General features: G+C 37.2%; 1 protein-coding gene across 1 annotated transcript; it reads left to right on the plus strand.

The window, feature by feature from the left end:
* The first annotated feature begins 352 nt into the window (after positions 1 to 352).
* Positions 353 to 984, plus strand: LOC131031007 (14-3-3-like protein B). The gene has a single exon (XM_059213004.1). The coding sequence runs from the start codon at positions 353 to 355 to the stop codon at positions 905 to 907; it is 555 nt and encodes a 184-aa protein (XP_059068987.1). The 3' UTR covers positions 908 to 984.
* The last annotated feature ends 402 nt before the right edge of the window (positions 985 to 1,386 follow it).

Genomic DNA, 1,386 nt, shown 5'->3' on the forward strand with positions numbered 1-1,386 from the left:
AAGCTCTGACACGACATGTAAAGTGTTTGATAGAATGCTTTAAAGAAATGTGGTCTCTTTTAATGCAATGATCGCAGAGTATGCACCAAATTGCCACGACATTCATCAAAGCATAAAATATAGTAACATCTAATTTGGCAACTTTCTTCATTGACTCCACCATTTCGTCATATCGTTCGGCCTACTCAGCAAGCTTTACCATGTACACATGGTTTTCTCTCTCTTTTTCCATCATTTTCAAGGCCAATTGAAACACAAAAATCTCAAACTCAGGCTCAAAATGATTGCAGTCAATCGAGCGAGAAGAAAATCACACCCACGAGTGTTGAAACCGCAGTCTCCTTGCACAAAAATGCCTTGCTTGCTTCCGATCTCCTCACAAACCCTCCTTATTGAAGAAGAAAAAGAGGCGGAAAAGGGCAATGATGTTAATGTTAAACGCATTAAGGAATACCATCACAAAGTTGAGGATGAGTTTTGCAGGATTTGCAATGACATTCTCACAATCATTGATGAGCATCTTATCCCATCTTCTGGCAGTGGAGAGTCCATAGTCTTCTACTACAAGATGAAGGAAGATTATTATCGTTATATTGCAAAGTTCAAGTCTGTAAATGAAAGGAAAGAAGCTGCAAATCAATCTCTCAAAGCTTATCACGCAACTTCAAATCCAACAACAATTGACCTTCCTCCTACCCATCCTATCAAACTTGGTCTGTCATTGAATTTCTCAGTGTTCTACTATGAAATTCTAAATTCTCCTGAGAGAGCCTTCCATTTGGCCAAACTAGCATTTGATGAAGCAATTGAAGAGCTTGACACTCTTAGTGAAGAGTCCTACAAAGACAACACATTAATCATGCAACTACTGAGGGATAATCTTACTCTCTGGACATCTGATTTATAGGAAGAAGGGGGTGAAGATCAGGTTAAAGTGGAGGATGACAAGATAGAAGAACTTGAGCACTAGCACTGATTGCAGGATTCACATGCAACTTCCATGGGGATTGATGAAGGTGTCTATATAATAATTGATCATACCATCATATAAGCCTTCTTATTGTTCAAAAAAATATTATGTTCATGATGGATAAAGATGTTTGAGAGCTTGTAGACATGAATTCAGATGGTGAGATGATTACAAGAGCAAATGAAGCAAATGAAGATGGATGCCACCTCGACAAAATCGACAAATGAGTTATTTATTCAATGTAATAGGTTTGAAATTCTTTTTTGTAAAAAGTGACTTATGTCACTTATTGTAACCCAAGGTTAGAAAGTTGACTTCTTTTGCGCATAAAAGTGTAGGTTACTAACTCATTGAAATTCACACAGAAAAGAGTTAGTTATTAACCCAGGATTAAAGTTAGTTACTAAGGTGGTTAT

The sequence above is a fragment of the Cryptomeria japonica genome, chromosome 10 (assembly GCF_030272615.1).
Source record: "Cryptomeria japonica chromosome 10, Sugi_1.0, whole genome shotgun sequence".
Lineage (NCBI taxonomy): Eukaryota > Viridiplantae > Streptophyta > Pinopsida > Cupressales > Cupressaceae > Cryptomeria > Cryptomeria japonica.

Coding starts and splice junctions, on each gene's coding strand:
- LOC131031007 (XM_059213004.1), top strand. CDS start 353: ATGCCTTGCTTGCTTCCGATCTCCTCACAAACCCTCCTTATTGAAGAA.